The 19,689-nt window shown below is 37.8% G+C and overlaps 2 protein-coding genes across 2 annotated transcripts; both read left to right on the top strand.

The window, feature by feature from the left end:
* Window positions 1-2,016: 2,016 nt before the first annotated feature.
* Window positions 2,017-10,651, top strand: LOC132168979 (putative calcium-transporting ATPase 13, plasma membrane-type). The gene is made up of 4 exons (XM_059580075.1): window positions 2,017-2,692; window positions 5,384-5,592; window positions 7,308-8,195; window positions 8,270-10,651. The coding sequence occupies exons 1-4, from the start codon at window positions 2,017-2,019 to the stop codon at window positions 10,418-10,420; spliced, it is 3,924 nt and encodes a 1,307-aa protein (XP_059436058.1). The 3' UTR covers window positions 10,421-10,651.
* Window positions 10,652-14,486: 3,835 nt separating this feature from the next.
* Window positions 14,487-18,242, top strand: LOC132168978 (putative calcium-transporting ATPase 13, plasma membrane-type). The gene is made up of 2 exons (XM_059580074.1): window positions 14,487-15,395; window positions 15,754-18,242. The coding sequence occupies exons 1-2, from the start codon at window positions 14,487-14,489 to the stop codon at window positions 17,902-17,904; spliced, it is 3,060 nt and encodes a 1,019-aa protein (XP_059436057.1). The 3' UTR covers window positions 17,905-18,242.
* Window positions 18,243-19,689: the final 1,447 nt, after the last annotated feature.

Here is a 19,689-nt window from a genome sequence, read left to right as displayed (position 1 = left end):
TACAGCTTTGGAGGTGGAGGCCGCACTTAGACAAATGCACCCTTTAAAATCCCTGGGACCCAATGGATTTGCTGCATGTTTTTACCAAAGTTTGTGGCATATTGTGGCCTTGTGGGGGTGGAGGTATGTGCATCAATTCTTGATTTTTTGAATTGTGATAATTTTGACCCGACTATTAACACTACATTTGTAGCTCTTATTCCAAAAAAAGGAAATCCGATGTGTGTAACGGACTATCGTCCAATAAGCCTTTGTAATGTCATTTACAAGCTAGCCTCAAAAGTCCTCGCTAACCGTTTGAAGATGGTATTGCCACATATCATCTCCAATACTTAAAGTGTTTTCATCCCAGGGAGATTGATCACCGACAACCTTCTTGTGGCTTTTGAAGCGCTTCACACTATGAATGGTAGAATGAGGGGCAAAGAGGGATATATGGCGCTCAAACTATATATGAGCAAGGCCTACGACAGGGTGGAATGGGACTTCTTGGAGCAAATTATGAAGCGGATGGGCTTTGGGGAGCGATGGGTCCGTTTGATCATGACATGTGTCAAAACTGTGGCATATACCATTCTCATTAATGGCCAGCCCCATGGACGGATAATTCCCAGTCGAGGACTTAGAAAAGGTGACCCATTATCACCTTATCTATTCCTCATTTGTGCCGAAGGTCTTAGCACTTTGCTTCAAAGGGCGGAGAGGAACAAATCCCTTTCGGGACTTCCGATTTCTCGCGGAGGAACTAAGATTAATCATCTCCTCTTTGCTGATGATAGTCTTTCGTTTTGTCGGGCAAATCTTACGGAATGGAATATAATTCAAAATATTTTGGGGCTTTATGAAAATGCTTCGGGCCAAAAGATAAATAGAGGGAAGACCTCCATTTTCTTTAGCAAGAACACGAAGACTTGCACTCGGGATTGCATCTTGACGGCTTCGGGGGTTACCTCTACAACTTGCTATGAAAAGTATCTCGGACTCCCGGCACTTGTTGGAAGATCTAGAATTCGTTCTTTCAATAATATTCAAAGCCGGGTTTGGGATAGGCTCAACGGGTGGAAGGAGAAATTCCTTTCACAGGCGGGTAAGGAGGTACTTTTGAAGGCGGTAATCCAAGCCATTCCCACCTACACTATGAGCGTCTTTCAACTCACAATAGTGTTGTATAAAAAGCTCAACTCTTTAATGTCAAAATTCTGGTGGGGGCATAAGGATAATTTATCATGGGCGGCATGGATGAGTTGGGAAAGATTGAGTATGGCTAAGGAAAAAGGGGGAATGGGATACCGAGATGTTTAATCAAGCCTTATTAGCGAAACAGGGTTGGAGAATCTTGCAAAATCCTAACTCTTTGATGGCAACAATCGTTAAGGAGAAATATTTTCCTACGGGCTCACTTTTGGACTCGGCTTTGGGGAATAAGCCCTCATATGCGTGGAGGAGTATTTGGCAATCTCTTAAACTACTTAAAGAAGGCCTGATATGGAGGGTGGGAGATGGAAAATCGATTAGAATTTGGGGAGATCGTTGGCTTCCTTTACCACATACATATATTGTTCAATCTCCAATACGGGTGTTACAGGGAGAGGAGAGAGTCTGTGCTCTTATTGATACTCATACAGGGTGGTGGAATTATGCACTGATAAGAGATATCTTCACCGAGGAAGAGACTGGCTATATTTGTAGCTTACCGCTTAGTTCGGGTGGTCAATCGGATCAGTTGGTCTGGAATGGCACTAAGAATGGAATTTATTTTGTGTGAAGTGCTTACCACTTGGGCCGATCCATGATGGAGAGAGATGAGGGGACAAGTTCCAATTCTAGTGGTGTTACTGACTTTTGGAGGAAAGTTTGGCATGTGAGAGGGCCCCCAGTAGTGAAATTATTTTTATGGAAGGCTTGCAATAATATATTGGCAACAAGAGAAAATCTCCATAGACGAAAAATCACAGGGGATGATCTATGTCCAATTTGTGGCCTAGAAGCTGAAACTACCGGGCATATTTTCTGGCGATGTGGTTCGGCGAGGGATGTTTGGATGGAGTCATGGAGAGCAATCGGAAACTGCAGAAGAGTTCTCTGGAAGCCCCTTCTTTTGCTGAAATTTTTGAACAACTCGTTGACCTGTTGGATCCAGAGGAGATGCAACTCTTTGCTACTGTTGCACGTCTACTCTGGCTAAGAAGAAATGCTTTTGTCTTTGGTGGTCCATTCTCAGCTCCGACTGAATTGATTCGTCAGGCAAAGGATCAAATTGCAGCTTTTGTAGAGGCTAACGTCGTCAGGGGCAGGGAGCAACTCGCATGCCATATTAACTCCAAATGGCAAAAACCTGTGGCAGGATTTTATAAACTGAACTGGGATGCGTCTCTTGATGGGGGGCGAAGACGTATTGGGATTGGCGTAGTGGTGAGAAATCACGAAGGTGTTCTACTGGCATCATTGTGTACGACCAAAGACTATATTTCGGATCCAGGCAATGCAGAAGCGTTAGCAGCTTGGTATGCGGCAGAGCTGACCCAACGGCTTGGTTTGGAGCGTGTTGTATTGGAAGGAGATGCACTGGGAGTGATCAACGTTTTCAACCAAGAGGGGCCATGGATGGGAAGCTACGGCCATATTATACTACATGCTAAGCAATTGCTTGGAAACTGCAAGGAGTGGAAGGTTAGTCATGTCCGTCGTACCGGTAATGCAGTGGCACACAGTCTCGCCAAACTTGCCCTTTCTTTAGACTAGGAGGTTTTATGGATGAATGATTTCCCTTTATGTATTCGGAAGCTTGTCTGTATTGAACAAGATTCGAATTAATCAATAAAGTCTGCTATCTTTTCTCAAAAAAAAAAAAAAAAAAAAGATTTTGTTCATAGCTCCAGACTGCATTAATGATTTCTCTTGTGAGGGGCCAAAAAAAAGGACCTAAAATAATTTTTAACAAATTTATAGGTTATTTTCTTTTAGTGGAGAGGACTGGAAAGGGACCATGGCCCCAATCTCTCTTGGTCCATGATATCACTGCTTTCTGTCATGAAAAATACTTTTGGACTTGAATTTAGTTTCCAACCCCAAACCATATATATATATATACACACGGGGGATGAGAGGGGTGGAAAATAAATTCAAGTCCAAAAGTATTTTTCATGATAGAATTGAAAGTAGTGATATCATGGACCAAGGGAGATTAGGGCCATGGTCCCTTTCCAGTCCTCTCCACTAAAAGAAAATAACCTTTAAATTTGTTAAAAATTGTTTTAGGTCCTTTTTTTTGGCCCCTCACAAGATAAATCATTAATGTAGTCCTATATATATATATATATTCACATTCACATCATTTTTTTTTATTTGCATCCGCGCGGTTATTACGGTTATCCATGCGCTTATTATCCACTATCCGCAAATAAGTAATGGGCCCATTTTAAACAATTTTAAAAATAATTTTGGCAGAATATAAGTAATATGAAAATATGTTGAGGCTCAAGACTTGCCTTGGAGATGATGGTTTTAAACCCAAACCAACCATTTCTCTCTCTAAGATTTCCTTTTCTCTCAAGAATTGATCAAATAGGCTGCAACATAGGGAAGGTGTGGTGTCAAAAGAGTCATGGGGTGGCCTTATATAGGAGTGAGCTAGTGGATAAGACTGAAAGAGGTGGTTAATAGGCTAAATTTGCTTTCCAAAGATAATCGATCATTCGGTATACTATACCTGAACGTTCGATGTACTGTTGTACTACAATTCTAGGGTTTTTAGTGAACGTTCAGTTGTCCTCAGCAGAACGTTCGAGGCTAGAGTTTCAACAAATGTTTGGTGGTCCATGGTCGAATGTTCAAACAGAAAATGAAAGTTAAAATTGATATTTGGATATTATAGAAAAATTTTTAAGCCCTTATTAAAATAGTGAGTGTTTTATAAAAAGTTACTAAGGTGGGTAAATATATTACTTAAATATTCAGGGTATCACATAGCCTCTATTCGCACATGCAGATGTAGATGTTGTTAGTAAAAGTCATTATTCTCATATGTGGATGCGGATGACAGTTAATTTTAGGGTATGCAGATGCGGTTAATAACTACTTCCGCATACCCTTTATATATAATATATTTTATATATTATATCTAACAAAGCAACATTGTTTTTGGTGTTAAACACTAAAACGACATCGTTTTGGATTATATATTGTAATGTTTACATTGTTTTATATTTTTCCTTCACAATTCATTCATTCACTTGGGCCAAATGGCAAAAATAATGTGAAATCATTATATTTTTAAAATATTAGGGCTTAAAATAATTAAAACAAGTCAAAAATACTAAAAAACTGGCCAAAATTATTTTCAAAATTGTTTAAAATAGGTCGTAATAGAGATCAAAAGAAGACCAAGAGACTAAAATATGTCCCTTACTTAAAATGTAGATAGCGGATAATAACCGCAATAACCATGCCGGTGCAGTTAGTAAAAACATGATATTGATGTGAATGTGAGTATCTAAAAGTGATACCACATGTTGCGAATGCGGGTACCGATATTGTTAATAATCGTATCTGCATCCGCCTATACACCCGTAATCACGGTGATACTCCAATGATGTGGGTGAAAGAAACGAATCAAGATCCCTTATAGGACCCCTACAATTTCAAAGAAATTATAGATCTTTAAATTACAAAATTTAGGCAATTTTTAGGTATCGAAATGCTTCAAAAATGTCACATATAAAAAAGGTGACAAGTTATCGAGATAGCCGGAACATATTTTCCTTACAAAATGTTTTTTCTTCACTTTTGTTATTCTTTGAAAACCTAAAAAATAGTTTTTTTGTTTAAAGCTTTTTTACAGCAACAGAGTAAGAGCTCGGTGAAAATATATTCAATTCTCAATTGTAAAATGCCACATTTTTAATATGTGACGTTTTTAAAGTGTCTCGATGTCTAGAAACAACTTAAATTCTGTAATTTGAGAACCTATGGTTTCTTTGATCCTAATCCCAAAAAAACACTTGCTTGCCGAGATATCAAATTTAGGGTTCAATGCATGTTAAATGTCTTGATTAACTAGTCCTAGCTTGAAGCAATGCAATATATATATATATATATATATATATATATATATATATATATATATAATTAACAAAACATTTGAACTTCAAAATACTAACAAAACACTTGGGCGTTTATGTTTGAAAACCCACAGCCAGCCCTGAGGTGCTTGTGAAACCTGACCCACAATTCGAGGCCAGCCCTCAGGGAGGGATGCAGATTGCCACATCCTCACTCCCGCCATTCTAGCTTTGGGTGCTAGTATTTTACTTGATGTCCCTAGTCCCGGTGCCCCCTCTCCTCTCCTTTCCCCCTTTGCTTTTTCTCCGTTTTTTGCCTATAGTCTTGCCGTTCCCCCGACCGCTTTCTTCCCTACCATCTCCATTTGCAGCGTTCCCTGCTTGGGTTGAAACGGGTTGGGTGCTAGATCGGTTTGCCTTCGACCGATCCTCCGTCCTCCACCTAGCTTCCCCCGACGCCTGCCCACCTCCTTGCTTCCCGGTTCCGCCGGGCCCATCCCACCTTTTGCAAGAGTTCCGTCAATCCGAATGGGTTTGTTTTCGTTTCTCCCTGATTGTGCTTCTTTGCTTTCGTTCTTTGATTTTGCTTCTTTGCTTCCCGGTTTTTGTTTTTAGGCTTATGTCTGTCTTTGGTGTTTTTTGTTCTGTTGTTCTTGTATTCTCTCTCGGTGGGTATTGCTTTTGAGGGTTTTCACTCAAACTCTCCCCCTTCCTGTTTGTTTGTGTGTGCCGCCGATCTTGTCCGCGCCCGCTTCGTCGCTCATCGCTCACTGTCAGGTCTTTTCATGCGCCCCTCCCGCGCCAAGTTTTTTGTGCCACCTTCTGCGGTGGTTTCCGGCTAGCTCGCGATCGGCCTCCTCCGGTTGCCGTGACCCGCTTTATGTGTTTTTCGCATTTATTACCCTGTATTTTTGTTTTTCTGTAATTTCTTTTCTTGCATTTGTTTTACTATTCCCTTTATTTCCCTGTATGGTTTGGGGGTTTTGCTTGTAATAAGGCTCTCTCCTCCTGCTTTGTTGCGCCTGGTTGCTGCCCGTTATTACTGGTCCAAACCCTTGAGTTGTGGATGTGAATTTTATCCTGGCCTTCGGGTCGAGGATGATGAGTATCGTTTGGGGGTTTTGCTATCAAGGCCAATGAATAAGCGCTACCTATGCATTAGATGATGTCTGTTTGATGCAGATCTGATTTTTAAACCTGATGATTAGTCATAGGTTAGCGGATGCTATATTATGGTTGATTTGGTCGGTTGTTGATGACTGTATCTTTAGCTTCGACTATGATTTACTTCAGAGCTTTTTGCTTTATTTATAAGAGCTTTAGGCTCGTGACTTTTATCCATGAATGAGTATGGTATGTTGAAAAAAAAAAAAAAAAAAAAAACAAAACACTTAGATGTTTAAAATTATTTTCATATTTACGTCACATAACGGTTAAAAAACAAAAAATACATTTTAAACAGTATTAATAAACTATATATATATATATAGTTTATATAGTAATTGTCTATGACTTTTCCACCATTTGCATTAATGCAAGACATTCACACACTCACTGAAGAAGTTTCCACCTGTTTTTTTTTGCGGGTACCGATTGTTCTTCCTCTTTTGTTTTGTTTTGTTTTTTTCTAATTTACTATTATTCTTCCTCTTGAATCGTTTAATTTTTGGCTTCCGATCGAGGAAACTGCCTGCGTAGTTTCTCTTTCGTATTCCCATGCATGCTTTCAATGCTAGAAACTTCATTGCTTTTGTCGTCAATTGAAAAGGTTAAAAGGGACAAAATAAACTTTTAGTTTAAAATGACAAACAAGAGACACCATTCCTCCAATGAGAAATGATTTTTTCCTTCTCGTATGACCCCAATGGGAGCACCAATAGCTTGTCTTATTCTTTCAATTCTTTTTTCAATTCGTAATTGAATTTATAAAACCACATATGAGTATATAGATTAATAGTAATTTTTTTTAAAAAAAAATTGAATGAAGTTAGACATAAGATTGAAAGAAAAAAAAAATAGCATTTATCTAAAGTACAATAGTTTGATTTCAATAAATTGACACTATAAGGCTCACAGCTCACTGTTCATGGGCAACAAAAAGCCATGTAAGGACGATCACGTCATGGTTTTTTGTAGGACAAGATGTCAAGACTACTTTTCTGTTTCTTCTTCTTCTTCTTCCGACAACGTGGCCTCTAAAGTCTTTCTGCAACCTCCATTCTTCTTGACCCACAGTAATTTCGGAAGCCTGGCGATCTAACAATGTGCGATCAACAACAGCAGAAACTCTCCCAGACCCACAAGCGGAGGTGGCGGTTGGCTTTCACAGCCATATACTTCACCAGGGTTCTTCTTTCTTTGTCCAAGAAAGTAATTAACAAGAATGGCCCTCTATTGCGCACCCTCTCTTACGTTGCCATTGATATGCCGCCTGCCGCAGGCGCCGCCGCCGAGGAGGGTTCCTTGCCCCAAAAACCCGTTTCGCTTTTCAACGTTGATCCCAAAATATTGAGTGACATGGTAAGGGACAAAAACTTTGAGTCTTTGAATCACTTTGGAGGGGTTAAACAGCTTGTTTTGGTCCTTCAAACTGATGTGAAACGTGGAATTAATGGTAGCGAGGCTGATGTTGTACGTAGGAGGAGTGTTTTTGGTGCCAATAAATACCAAAAACCACCACCAAAAAGCTTTCTTAGTTTCGTGATTGAAGCATTAAAAGATACAACTATAATCATTCTTTTGGCATGTGCTGTACTTTCTCTAGCCTTTGGTATCAAGCAAGATGGGTGGAAAGATGGGTGGTACGATGGTGGGAGTATCATTGTTGCTGTCGTTTTGGTTGTTGCCGTGTCTGCTGTGAGCAACTTTAAGCAATCAAAGCAATTTGACAAGCTTTCAACGAAGAGGAGTGATATAAGAGTAGAAGTTGTGAGAGATGGGAGGCGGCAGCCTATATCCATCTTTGAAGTTGTTGTGGGTGATATCGTCTGCTTGAAGATCGGCGATCAGATTCCGGCGGATGGGTTGTTCTTGGAAGGGCATTCCTTGATGGTGGATGAGTCTAGCATGACCGGTGAAAGCGACCACATTGAGATCCCTGAAACACGATATCCATTTTTGCTCTCTGGCACAAAGGTGATTTCAAATAACTAATTTATCTTTTAATTTAGATTATAACACTCTATCAACTCTAATTTATATTCTAACAGGTGACCGATGGCATTGGTTTCATGCTTGTGACTTCTGTGGGCATGAACACCGTGTGGGGCGAGATGATGAGTTCAATAACCGGTGCCTTGAATGAGGAGACGCCACTGCAGGCACGGCTGAACAAGCTGACTTCATGTATTGGGAAGGTTGGGTTGGCTGTGGCTGCACTCGTTCTTGCAGTTCTGCTAATTCGGTACTTCACAGGAAACACAAAAGATGACAGTGGAAACAAGGAATTTAATGGCAGCAAGACGAAGTCTGATGATGTGCTGAATGCAGTGGTGAAAATTGTTGCCGCTGCTGTCACTATCATCGTGGTGGCTATTCCAGAAGGCCTGCCTTTAGCTGTGACTCTAACTCTGGCTTATTCGATGAAGCGTATGATGACTGATCAAGCCATGGTCAGAAAACTATCTGCCTGTGAGACAATGGGCTCCGCCACAACAATCTGCACGGACAAAACAGGCACCCTTACATTAAACGAAATGAAAGTAACAGAGTTTTGGATTGGAAAGGAAGCAGTGAAGGATGATGTAACATCTTTGGATATGGAAGGTAATGTTCTTAAACTACTGCACCAAGCCGTTGGTCTAAACACAACAGGTACAATTTACAAACAACATTCTGTATCCGATCCTGAAATTTCTGGTAGCCCAACGGAGAAAGCAATACTTTCTTGGGCTTTTTTTAATTTGTGTATGAACTTGGAAGAACTTGAGAATAATTATGACATCATGCATAAAGAGACTTTCAACTCTATGAAAAAGAGAAGCGGTGTTTTGGTGAAGAGCAACAGTGAGAATACAATTCATACTCATTGGAAGGGAGCTGCTGAGATGATACTGGCATCGTGTTCAACTTATTATAACAAAGCAGGGATGCTGAAAGCAATGGAGTCGGAAGAAAGACGGCAGCTTGAGACTATTATTAACAACATGGCAGCAAAAAGCCTCCGATGCATTGCCTTTGCTTACAAAGAAATAGGGGAAGAAAGCGAGCTGATTCTTGAGAATAACCTTGAAGAAAACGGACTGTCATTATTAGGATTAGTTGGCTTGAAGGACCCGTGTCGAAAAGGAGTCAGAAAAGCTGTAGAATCATGCAAAGCTGCTGGCGTGAACATCAAAATGATCACCGGCGATAATGTGCACACAGCAAGGGCTATAGCCATTGAATGCGGGATTCTGAATCCTGATGGGGATTTGGGTAATGAAGCAGTTTTAGAAGGGGTAGAATTTAGAAATTACTCACCGGAAGAGAGAATGGAAAAGATCAACAAAATCCGTGTAATGGCCAGGTCATCCCCTCTTGACAAGCTTTTGATGGTGCAGTGCTTGAAGCAGAAAGGCCACGTGGTCGCAGTCACAGGTGATGGAACCAACGATGCTCCTGCTCTAAAGGAAGCAGACATTGGGCTTTCCATGGGGATTCAAGGAACTGAAGTTGCAAAAGAGAGTTCGGATATTGTAATCTTGGACGACAATTTTGAATCTGTGGTAACAGTGTTGAAATGGGGAAGGTGTGTCTACAACAACATTCAAAAGTTCCTTCAGTTTCAGCTCACAGTGAATGTCGCCGCTCTTGTCATCAACTTTGTTGCAGCTGTTTCCTCTGGTAAGATTCCATTGACTACAGTCCAGCTATTATGGGTGAATCTAATAATGGACACCTTGGGAGCTTTAGCCTTGGCCACAGAGAAACCCACTAATCATCTCATGAAAAAGCCGCCTGTTGGCAGATCAGAGCCACCAATAACCAGAATCATGTGGAGGAATCTCATTGCTCAGGCTTTGTATCAGATAACCATCTTACTGGTTTTACAATTCAAAGGAAGGTCCATCTTTGGTGTAGACGAGAATGTTAACAACACCCTGATTTTCAATACTTTTGTCCTCTGCCAAGTCTTCAACGAATTTAATGCAAGGGAGCTGGAGAAGAAGAATATATTCACAGGGTTGCTTCAGAACAGGTCGTTTTTAGCAATCATTGGAATCACCATAGTTCTTCAATCGGTAATGGTGGAGATTCTGAAGAGGTTTGCCAATACTGTGAGGCTAGATTGGGGGGAATGGGGTGCCTGCATTGGACTTGCTGCTTTGTCTTGGCCAATTGGTTGGCTCGTCAAGTGTATTCCAGTTTCTGCATCTTGAAACACTAGCTAAGATTAGCTCACTTTTTAGGTTCCTTGTTATTCAGCTTTTCATGGCAAGAAAGAGTTTCTTATTTCAAATTTATGTAAATATTGAATCTACTTAATTACTAGCAATAAGCTCTTCATGTATGTCATGATTGGTATTCGTGCCTGATTAAATAGAGTTTGGATTAGAGAAATCCCAGCATGTATCTATGGTATTTTGTCAGCTAGGAGAAATTAATCTATGTTTGGGAGTCGGTTTGTTATCAATAAATGTTGAAATCTTGTTCAAAAAAAATATATATATATATATATATATATTGTGAAAATTGCTATTTGAAATCGTATTTATTACCAAATGCTAACTTCAATTTTAAATATTGTATTTTTATAAAGTGCAGTTTAAATTGTATTTATTGAAACTGCAATCCCAAATCAACAGGCTAGATAAAATTGGTCTGTTAACTCCTTGTCTTTACTAAAAAATGGGTCTAAAACCCAGCCGTTCAGTTAATGACTCTTTTCCCTAATTGGAGGGGGAAGAAACGTGAACAAGAAGTAAGGCAACAGGGGGGAGGAAGGGAAAGAGAGGGGGTTGAAAGTTTGGGGGGACATTGTCACAATTGAAAGTTTGGGGGGACATTGTCAACTGAGTGGTAGTTTGAGGGGGTTATGTGGACTTTCCTTTAAAAAAAATGACAATTTAAAAGCATAAAAAGAAATCTATGGTTGTAAACCACCTGCAAGATGTATGTTTTTTAAACCCATTATTTTAAAGGTCAAATTGTAATTTTACTAAATATTTAAATATATTTTTAAAAATCTCATTTTAAAAGTGTTACATTTTTTTTTTCCTTTCCAAATTGCATGTTTTGAAACTGCTAAATCAAAAAGCGGGTCCCTCTCCTAAAATACACAGATTTGGTAGTTTTGTTTAGGGCTGGCAAAACGGGTTTATAGGGGTAAAATAGCGGTTGCGGTTAACAGTTAGTAGCTAAAACCGCTAACCACAACCACCTCCACTAATCGGGTAGCGGTTAACCGCCCAATTAGCGGTTAACCGCTTTTTTCTAACTGCTTTTTTGGGCCTGTTTTTTGGACCGATTTTGGGCTGATTTTGGACCAGTTTTGGGCTCACTTTAAACATTTTTTTGCTATTTTAAACGTTTTTTTTTTCCCTTTTCATGGCCATTTTAGCATTAAAAATTGCTATATACCAAAATCTTGTTGGCCATCTTCTACAAATCTACAAATCATATAATATACAAATAAAATTACAACAAAATCATCACTTCACTTGTAGTCTTATACATAGACTCAAACAAGTTCATAAACTCACACATAGAAATAAAATAAAACACAAACAAGTTCATAAACTCACAAGCAACCAAAAAAACCAACATGGTTGAACTTGAAGCTTGAGGCCCATTTCAATCAACCAAAAAAAGTTTATAAACTCACGACTTATTGTTATTTATTTTATATATATATATATATATTATATTTTAAAAAAAGCGGTTAGCGGTTAATGGTTATAGCGGTTAGCGGTTGCGGTTAGGCGGTTTTAAATTTCACCCCTACGGGTTTACGTGTTGAGTTTGTGTCAACCCGGTTAACCCGTCAATACGAACACGACACGTTTATAAAACGGGTGACTCGTTTATAACATGAACCCGTTTAACGTAAACCCTAATCTTAAAATTATGTGTCGAGTTTATGGGTTGCGAGTTAAATTATCAGCCCTAGTTCGTTTGCTAGACATCTCTTTGCTCCCTTTTTTTTTGTTTTTTTTTTTTTTTGTTCTATCTTTTTTTGAGGAGAGATCAATCTAAGGAAGCATTGAATTTGGAAAAAAAAGTAGAATTTTGAAAAGGAACTTGTGCAGTTTTTTCAATGGAAAACAGTACTGGGAAACAATTCTTATCAGAAAAGATTTTCCAAAGGTGAGAATAAAGCAAGAAGTACTCTGTGACTGTGAGCTTTAGTGAAGATTAAGAAATATATGTGCTTAAAATATATAAATTAAAGATAAAAGCTCTCCCATCTCTTTGCATTTTTCTCCATTCTTCCTATCTGGTTCCTATTTGGTATTTGTTCTTTCCACGTACGTACTGGGAAAAGGAGAAGGGAATGCTGTCATAAGAAACCTCTTGTAATTCTCTATTATTATTCCCACTACTTGCATTCCAAGAATGCAAGCATTTACCAAGTAGCTTCCTCTTTTTTTAATTGCGTGTACAGATTATTATTATTATTATTATTATTATTATTGTTTTTAATTAAAAAAGGGTAAGAGTGATCAACTGGGTCTATTCTATTCGAACATATCTTCTCCGGATTTTTCTCCCATCTCTTCACATTTCAAAATCATCCCCGAATCTGGGAGGTTATATTGTTAGCATATAGATTCAAGAGATATCTTCTAATAAATTACCTATGCCTACTAACACCAATAGATGGAATACACATAGTTTTATCTCTGATTTGTTACCTTATTTTACTCCTCCCATTGAGGAAGAATAACACAATCAAACCAATTCTAATATTTGATTCCACAAAATATCTTTTAGTTAGAATAAATCACTTAATACCGTAATTATATTTATTTTATAATTATAATAAATATATGTGACATACAGTCCTATACATAGACTATCAATTCAATAATAATTTTGAAAAGTTAAAAAATAAAGATAAGATTCAAAGAATGATGTATAACACGTCTCTTTTAATTTCGAGGAAACTGCGTGGGTAGTTTCTGTTTCAATTCCCACGCGTTCTTTCTTTTCCCTTTACGTTAATATGAATCAATGCTTGAAACTTTATTGCTTTTGTTGTCAATTGAAGAGAGGAGGGAAAGGGATCAAATCTATTTAAAGTTTAGAATCCAAACAATAGTTTGATTTCTAAATTTGATAACTCACTTTTAATGCTTTCCAATGCAATCGAATTTATTCTTTAATTTGCCTTAACGTACGAAGACGCGCATAGAAAGAAACTTTTGACTTATTTTATCATTTTATATATTCAATTAGATCTCATAAAATTGTGACTGTATTATTTATAATTATAAAATTATAAAAATATAAAAACTGAAAAATGACGTCATGTTCTCTTTTTCTGTAAGATGTCAGAATACTTTTTCTGCAAGCTATGCATGTTAGCCAACAGTGACCCATTTGACCCATTTTCTTTCTAAGAATGATACTTTTTTGACTTGGGGTCAATTTTGGGTCAATATATATATATTTTTTTAATTTAAAAAAATAACAAAATTAAAAATTAAAAAAAGTTTTGGAAGTAATAATTTTTATTTTGGTCATTCTTTTATTTGGTATTTAAAAAAAAAAAAAATTGCATTTTTATTCATAATAATGACCAGAAAAAGTTTGTGAACCAAAAGAAGGACAAATATATATATATATACATTTTTTTTATTTTTTATTTTTTTAAAATTAAAAAATAACTCAAAAATTAAACAAAATAATTAGATTTCTATCATTCATTTTTTATAAAAGGCTTTTAGAGTCGGAAAAGTGAAAAGTGAAAAAGTAAGATGAAAAGTGAAAAAAGTTTAATTTACAATAATTTTTTTATTTAAATAATAATAAAAAGTGAGTGTCCTGAAAAAGTTAAAATATTTTGATTTTATTTTTTTAAAAAAAAACGGTGATAAATAGCAATAAGGAGACGCCAACCCCTTTACCAAGCTACCCCTTGAACAAACTCAAAGTCGATGAAAAGTCCCCTATACCTAATCACATGGAAAACTTTCAGCGAGGCCCACACGAAATTACAGTGAAATTTCTGAACGCCTATATATATACAAAGAATGAGCAAACAAATCGTCGTAGCCATTCAAGATTCTCTCTCTCTCACTCAGTGCTCCGAGTCCGTTTGAAGTGTGATTTTAATAATTGCGATTTTAAAAATTGTATTTTTAAAATTGCTATTTCTTAAAATCACATAAAAAATTTTCATAATTTTTAAATTTGTGTTTTTTAAATTGCAATCCCAAACACTTCAAAATTGCGATTTGGTTAAAAAAAAAGTACTCTGCTTAATTCTTAGGCAACATCAAAATGTCTGCTCTGAGGTTGCGAAAGCCTGGCGATCAACCCATATTCGATCAAGAACAGTGGAAAGTGATCTCCAAGACCCCCCAGCGGAGATGGCGGAAAGCTTTCAAAGCCATATGCTTCACCAGGGCTCTTATTTCTTTGTCCAAGAAAGTTATTGACAAGAATGGCCCTCTCTTGCGCACCCTCTCTTACGTTGCCATTGATATGCAGCCCGCCGCCGCCACCGCCGAGGAGGATACCTCGCCTGGCAAACCCGTTTCGTTTCTCAACGTTGATCCCAAAATATTGAGTGACATGGTAAGGGACAAAAAATCTGATTCTTTGAATCACTTTGGAGGGGTTAATCAACTTGTTTTAGTCCTTGAATCTGATGTAAAACATGGTATTACCGGTAGCGATGCTGATATTATACGTAGGAGGAATGCTTTTGGTGCCAATAAATACCAAAAGAAACCACCAAGAAGCTTTCTTAGCTTCGTCATTGAAGCATTAAAAGACACAACTATAATCATTCTTTTGGCATGTGCTGTACTTTCTTTAGCCTTTGGTATCAAGCAAGATGGGTGGAAAGATGGGTGGTACGATGGTGGGAGTATCATTGTTGCTGTCGTATTGGTTGTTGCCGTGTCGGCTGTGAGCAACTTTAAGCAATCAAAGCAATTTGACAAGCTTTCAACAAAGAGGAGTGATATAAGAGTAGAAGTTGTGAGAGATGGGAGGCCGCAGCCTATATCCATCTTTGAAATTGTTGTGGGTGATATCGTCTGCTTGAAGATCGGCGATCAGATTCCGGCTGATGGGTTGTTCTTGGAAGGGCATTCCTTGATGGTGGATGAGTCTAGCATGACCGGTGAAAGCGACCACGTCAATATCCATGAAACATGTCCCTTTCTGCTTTCCGGCACTAAGGTGATTTTATATAACTACTTATTTGTCATTTAATTTATATTTTAATACTACACAAATACTACACAACGTCGCATACTCAAAATCATTGTTATTATAGTACCCTAAAAAATTACTTATTTTAGAAGTTTAAACTGTTACGAGTATATGACATTAGCTGCATTAGCTTCATGCTTTTGACTTCTGTGGGCATGAACTTATTTATCATTTAATTTATATTTTAGCACTCTATTTACTTTTTTATTCAAAATGTCGTGAACTTAGAAGGTTTGTTATGATAGTATATTAAATAATTACTTATTCTAAAAGTTTAAATTAATAAAAGTAGATATATTTAATTATTTAATTTAAATTTGAACAGGTGACGGATGGCATTGGCTTCATGCTTGTGACTTCTGTGGGCATGAACACCGTCTGGGGTGAGATGATGAGTTCAATAAACGGTGGCTTGAATGAGGAGACGCCACTACAAGCTCGACTGAACAAGCTGACTTCATATATTGGAAAGGTTGGGTTGGCTGTGGCTGCAACTGTTCTTGCAGTTCTGCTAATTCGGTACTTCACAGGAAACACAAAAGATGACAGTGGAAACAAGGAATTTAATGGCAGCAAGACGAAGTCTGATGATGTGCTGAATGCAATGGTGAAAATTGTTGCTGCTGCTGTCACTATCATCGTGGTGGCCATTCCGGAAGGCTTGCCTCTGGCTGTGACCCTAACTCTGGCTTATTCGATGAAGCGTATGATGGCTGATCAAGCCATGGTCAGAAAACTATCTGCTTGTGAGACAATGGGCTCCGCCACAACAATCTGCACAGACAAAACAGGCACCCTTACATTAAACGAAATGAAAGTAACAGAGTTTTGGCTTGGAAAGGAAACAGTTAAGGATGATGAAACAGCTTTGGATATGGAAGGTAACGTTCTCAAACTATTGCAACAAGCCGTTGGTCTAAACACAACAGGTACAGTTTTCAAACAACATTCTGCTTCTGATCCTGAAATTTCTGGTAGCCCAACGGAGAAAGCAATACTTTATTGGGCTTGTCATAATTTGGATATGAATATTGAAGAAGTTAAGAAAAATAATAAGATCATCCATGTAGAGATTTTCAACTCTGAGAAAAAGAGAAGCGGTGTTTTGGTGAAGAACAAGAGTGAGAATACAATTCATACTCACTGGAAGGGAGCTGCTGAGATGATATTGACATCGTGTTCAAGTTATTATGACAAAGCGGGGATGCTGAAAGCAATGGACTTGGAAGAAAGGCAGCAGCTTGAGACTATTATTAAGAACATGGCAGCAAAAAGCCTCCGATGCATTGCCTTTGCTTACAAAGAAAAAGGAGAAGAAAGCAGGCAAGTTCTTGAGAATAACCTTGAAGAAAACGGACTAACATTATTAGGAGTAATTGGCTTGAAGGACCCGTGTCGAAAAGAAGTCAAAAAAGCCGTAGAATCATGCAAAGCAGCTGGGGTGAACATCAAAATGATCACTGGCGACAATGTGCACACAGCAAGGGCCATAGCTATTGAAAGCGGGATTTTGAATCCTGATGGGGATTTGGATAATGAAGCTGTTTTAGAAGGGGTAAAATTTAGAAATTACTCACCGGAAGAGAGAATGGAAAAGGTCAATAAAATCCGTGTAATGGCCAGGTCATCCCCTCTTGACAAGCTTCTGATGGTGCAATGCCTCAAGCAAAAAGGCCATGTGGTCGCAGTCACAGGTGATGGAACCAACGATGCACCTGCTCTAAAGGAAGCAGACATTGGGCTTTCCATGGGGATTCAAGGAACTGAAGTTGCCAAAGAGAGCTCAGATATTGTAATCTTGGACGACAATTTTGAATCTGTTGTGACAGTGTTGAAGTGGGGAAGGTGTGTCTACAACAACATTCAAAAGTTCCTTCAGTTTCAGCTCACAGTGAATGTCGCCGCCCTTGTCATCAACTTTGTTGCAGCTGTTTCCTCTGGTAAGATGCCACTGACTACAGTCCAGCTATTGTGGGTGAACCTAATAATGGACACCTTGGGAGCTTTAGCCTTGGCCACAGAGAAACCCACTAATGATCTCCTGGCAAAGGCGCCTGTTGGCAGATCAGAGCCACTTATAACCAGAATCATGTGGAGGAATCTCATTGTTCAGGCTTTGTATCAGATAACCATCTTATTGGTTTTACAATTTAAAGGAACGTCCATCTTTGGTGTAAACGAGAAGGTTAACAACACCCTGATTTTCAATACTTTTGTCCTCTGCCAAGTCTTCAACGAATTTAATGCAAGGAAGCTGGAGAAGAAGAATATATTCACGGGGTTGCTTCAGAACAAGTTGTTTTTAGTAATCATTGGAATCACCATAGTTCTTCAATCGATAATGGTGGAGATTCTGAAGAGGTTTGCCCATACTGTGAGGCTGGACTGGGGGCAATGGGGTGTTTGCATTGGACTTGCGGCTTTGTCTTGGCCAATTGCTTGGCTCGTCAAGTGCATCCCTGTTCATACTTTCTGAAACACTAGCTAAGATTATTTCTCACCATAGAAGTCAGAGGAAAGTCTTTAGGTTCGTTGTTATTCAGCTTTCATGGGATGAAATTAAATTTAAGAGTTTGTTATTTCAAATGTGTAAATATTGAATCTAGTTTCTAGCTATAAGCTCTGCATGCAAGTCTTGAATTGTATTTCCTTGAGTAGATGATTAATCGCTACAAAAAATTTATTTTTTTGGTAACAGCCCGTTAATGACGTGTTATTAGCAACATGTGTGGCAGGTTAATAAGTTGAAAGTTACTAATGAAAATTTAGTAACGTGTCAAGTTTGATACCTCGCCCTTGGGTGACGTGTCAGAAATTGACACATTATTAAACTTTAGTAACGTATTAAGTTTGTGATACGTTACTAAAGTTTAAAAAATTATTAAAAAAAAAATTCAAAAATTTTTTCCGGAATTATTTTTTTATTTTAATTTTTTTTTAGATAATATCATGGAATCTAATTTTCAAAAATTCAAACCCAACAACATATCAAAATTTAATTGAAAAAAAAAATTAATTGAACTTGGAATTAATCAATAGATTCAAACCCAGCAACAAAAAATCAAACACAGCAGCAAAAATTTCACTTACTGTGTAGAGTTGGAAAGTACCCGAAATCAGAAACCTACAACACCAAAGAACCAGAAAAATCAATATGTTTAAAAGCTAAGACAAATGACCGAAAAATCAACCAGAAAAATCAGACCCAAAAAAATTTCAAACACCCAAACCCAGCAACAACAAAAAATTTGAAATCCCAAACCCAGCAAAAATTAAAAAAAACCAAATCTTCTCTTCTCTTTTTCATCTTCTTCTTATCTTCTCTTCTTTTTCTCTTCTCCTTTTCTTTTTATTCTTTTCATTTGAGACAAGAGGGAGCTGGCATGGGGGTATACTTGGCGTGAATGCGCAGATTAAAAAAGAGAAGAAGAAAGAAGAAGGTAGCGCGCGGCCGGGAGGAAGAAAAAAGAGGGAAGAAAAAAGAAAAAGAGAAAAAGAGGGAAGCAGCTAGCGCATGTTCCCAATACCCACTGGTGACGTGTGTCTAGTTGGCATATCACCAATGGGGTGACGTGGCACTTCTGCCACATCACTAGTATCTTAATTAAAAAAAAAATGACAATTTTAGTAACGTGTCAAATTTGACATGCCATCATTTCAAAAACTAAATTAAAAAAAAAATATAAAAAAAAAAAAAACTTTGACAACTTTAGTAACGTGTCAAAGTTGACACGCTACTAAATGGTAATGTGTCAAATTTAACACGTCACCAAATGGTGACGTGTGAAAAAATCATGCACTGTAGACACATCACTAAAAACGATTCTTTTTTTGTTTTTTGTTTTTTGTTTTGTTTTTGTAGTGAATATATATATAAGCTAAATATATTAAAGGTACTTTGAAGTTATTTTCATTTTGGTATTCATAATGCTCTCATGCTTGAGATAAAGTAATTGCTTTAAGATGGAACCATCAACGTTCATCTTTTGGAAGAAGATAGAAAAAAAGTGATCCATTACCAAGGTTGCAAGTAAGTACTCTTTTTGCTTTTGGTAGAAGATAAGAAGAGAATTCTGTTACCAAGGTTGCAAGATATATAAGTAGTCTTTTTGCCTTTACAAACTTTCACATGTATAAGTAAAAGTCAGTTAATGGCCTTTCTATAAATTTCCACGTCTGTGGCCTACTAGGTTGGTACAGGGGAAGTGGTTCCAGCAAAATATGTTCACATAGGTTCGTTGGTAAAAGTTATAGACTACAT

Source organism: Corylus avellana, chromosome ca2 (genome assembly GCF_901000735.1).
Source record: "Corylus avellana chromosome ca2, CavTom2PMs-1.0".
NCBI lineage: Eukaryota > Viridiplantae > Streptophyta > Magnoliopsida > Fagales > Betulaceae > Corylus > Corylus avellana.
The sequence above is the reverse complement of the archived record's forward strand: the minus strand, read 5'-3'. Positions and strand labels throughout refer to the sequence as shown.

What these genes read in the sequence shown, in the direction of transcription:
- LOC132168979 (XM_059580075.1), top strand. Translation starts at nt 2,017, where the DNA reads ATGTGGTTCGGCGAGGGATGTTTGGATGGAGTCATGGAGAGCAATCGG. An exon ending in AGTTCCGTCAATCCGAATGG is followed by an intron (nt 5,593 to 7,307) that starts GTTTGTTTTCGT and finishes TAATTTCGGAAG; the next exon opens with CCTGGCGATCTAACAATGTG. An exon ending in TTTTGCTCTCTGGCACAAAG is followed by an intron (nt 8,196 to 8,269) that starts GTGATTTCAAAT and finishes ATATTCTAACAG; the next exon opens with GTGACCGATGGCATTGGTTT.
- LOC132168978 (XM_059580074.1), top strand. Translation starts at nt 14,487, where the DNA reads ATGTCTGCTCTGAGGTTGCGAAAGCCTGGCGATCAACCCATATTCGAT. An exon ending in TTCTGCTTTCCGGCACTAAG is followed by an intron (nt 15,396 to 15,753) that starts GTGATTTTATAT and finishes AAATTTGAACAG; the next exon opens with GTGACGGATGGCATTGGCTT.